Below are 1,513 nucleotides of genomic sequence, written 5' to 3' on the forward strand. Positions count from 1 at the left end.
CTGTGTGTGTGTGTGTGTGTGTGTGTGTGTGTGTGTGTGTGTGTGTGTGTGTGTGTGTGTGTGTGTGTGTGTGTGGAGCCTCCCTAGCTTTGGTCCCTACCTCCAGCAGAGAACAGACGTCATCGCAGACTACAAGAAGAAGATCAGAAACACAGGACCTGAAGTGATAGAAACAGACATCAGACAGGTCAACTCGTCCAAAAAACCTGTCCCTGCTGTCAAGGTGTGACACACACATGCGCACGCACGCACGCACGCACACACACACACACACACACACACACACACACACACACACACACACACACACACACACACACACACACACACACACACACACACCCTCTCTCTCTCGCTTTCTCACACACACACACACACACACACACACACACACACACACACACACACTCGCTATTCATTATTGTGCTTTGTTGTGTAATAAAAGTCTTCTAACCGATTACATTTCTGTGTTTTTTGCATACTGTGTGTGTTGTAGGATGTGATAGCCAGGGCGGTGCGTCACATTGGAACATATCAGGATCTTAGCAACATGGAGCAGGTAACAGGATTTTTCCTCACATAATCTAACACAGCCTAAAGTCCACGGCAAGCGTTATGGTCATGTTTTCATGGACGTTTATACAGTCAGACTTATTTCTACTACCAGAGCAGTCACCCAAAGCTAAATCCGGGACCAAAGGTTTTGATCATTCGAAAATGAGTTTTGATCCTGAACTTTGAAAAATACAATGATGCATTAAAACTCTAAATAGTATTTGAAAAGCTTTTTCAGGCTGAATATTATTTCACATTTATTGATTTTTTTATATTTGTGTCATTCTTTTTTTCACATGAATATTTTTATGCTTTCAAACTCATTTTTTTCCGGTTTCGATTTTTATTTTTCTCATTCAGATTTTTTCACTTTCAAATCGTATTTTGTCGCCACCAGGTTTAAGGCATGCAAATTGCAGCTTGGATATTTACATTGTGTTGACACAAAGAGTAAAAAAAACTGATGTTGTTTCATATACAATAAAAGGTCACAGATAATGACTTTGAAATAATTGATCATGAAAAGCTCATAATTGTGTCCCCCGACTGTGTCCTCAGGTCCAGGCTGTGATAGATGAGGAGATGTGCATCAACTGTGGGAAGTGCTACATGACCTGCAACGACTCTGGTTACCAGGTATGTCACTCTGCCCCAGTCTCTTTACTTTTAGGAAGACTCGGTGGGGTAAAGTACATTTACTCAAGTACTGTAAGTAAGTCAAACATTGAGGTACTTTTTATTTTCACATTATGCTACTTGTTGAACTTTTTACTCCACTATTATCCTACATTATTATAGGCTGAGCTATCCAGTAGTATGTAAAGTAATTCAATTAAACCCTACCTTCACCAGGTACAAAACTGAGGTGATGAACACATGAATGCACCAATCATTTTGATAAAATAATTTTAAATTAACTGGTGTTTAAATGTACCTTTCTACATAACATATTACTTTT

General features: G+C 39.5%; 1 protein-coding gene across 1 annotated transcript; it reads left to right on the forward strand.

Annotated features, from left to right (window-relative positions):
- Positions 1-78: 78 nt before the first annotated feature.
- Positions 79-1,239, forward strand: LOC104948688 (dihydropyrimidine dehydrogenase [NADP(+)]-like; the record flags this gene model as incomplete). The annotated part of the gene is made up of 3 exons (XM_010774909.1): positions 79-223; positions 497-559; positions 1,114-1,239. Coding segments are annotated over 3 exons (334 nt in total), but the record flags the coding sequence as incomplete, so codon positions are not given.
- Between the last annotated feature and the right edge of the window lie 274 nt (positions 1,240-1,513).

This window comes from Notothenia coriiceps, unplaced genomic scaffold (assembly GCF_000735185.1).
Source record: "Notothenia coriiceps isolate Sejong01 unplaced genomic scaffold, NC01 NC01_scaffold00014880, whole genome shotgun sequence".
Lineage (NCBI taxonomy): Eukaryota > Metazoa > Chordata > Actinopteri > Perciformes > Nototheniidae > Notothenia > Notothenia coriiceps.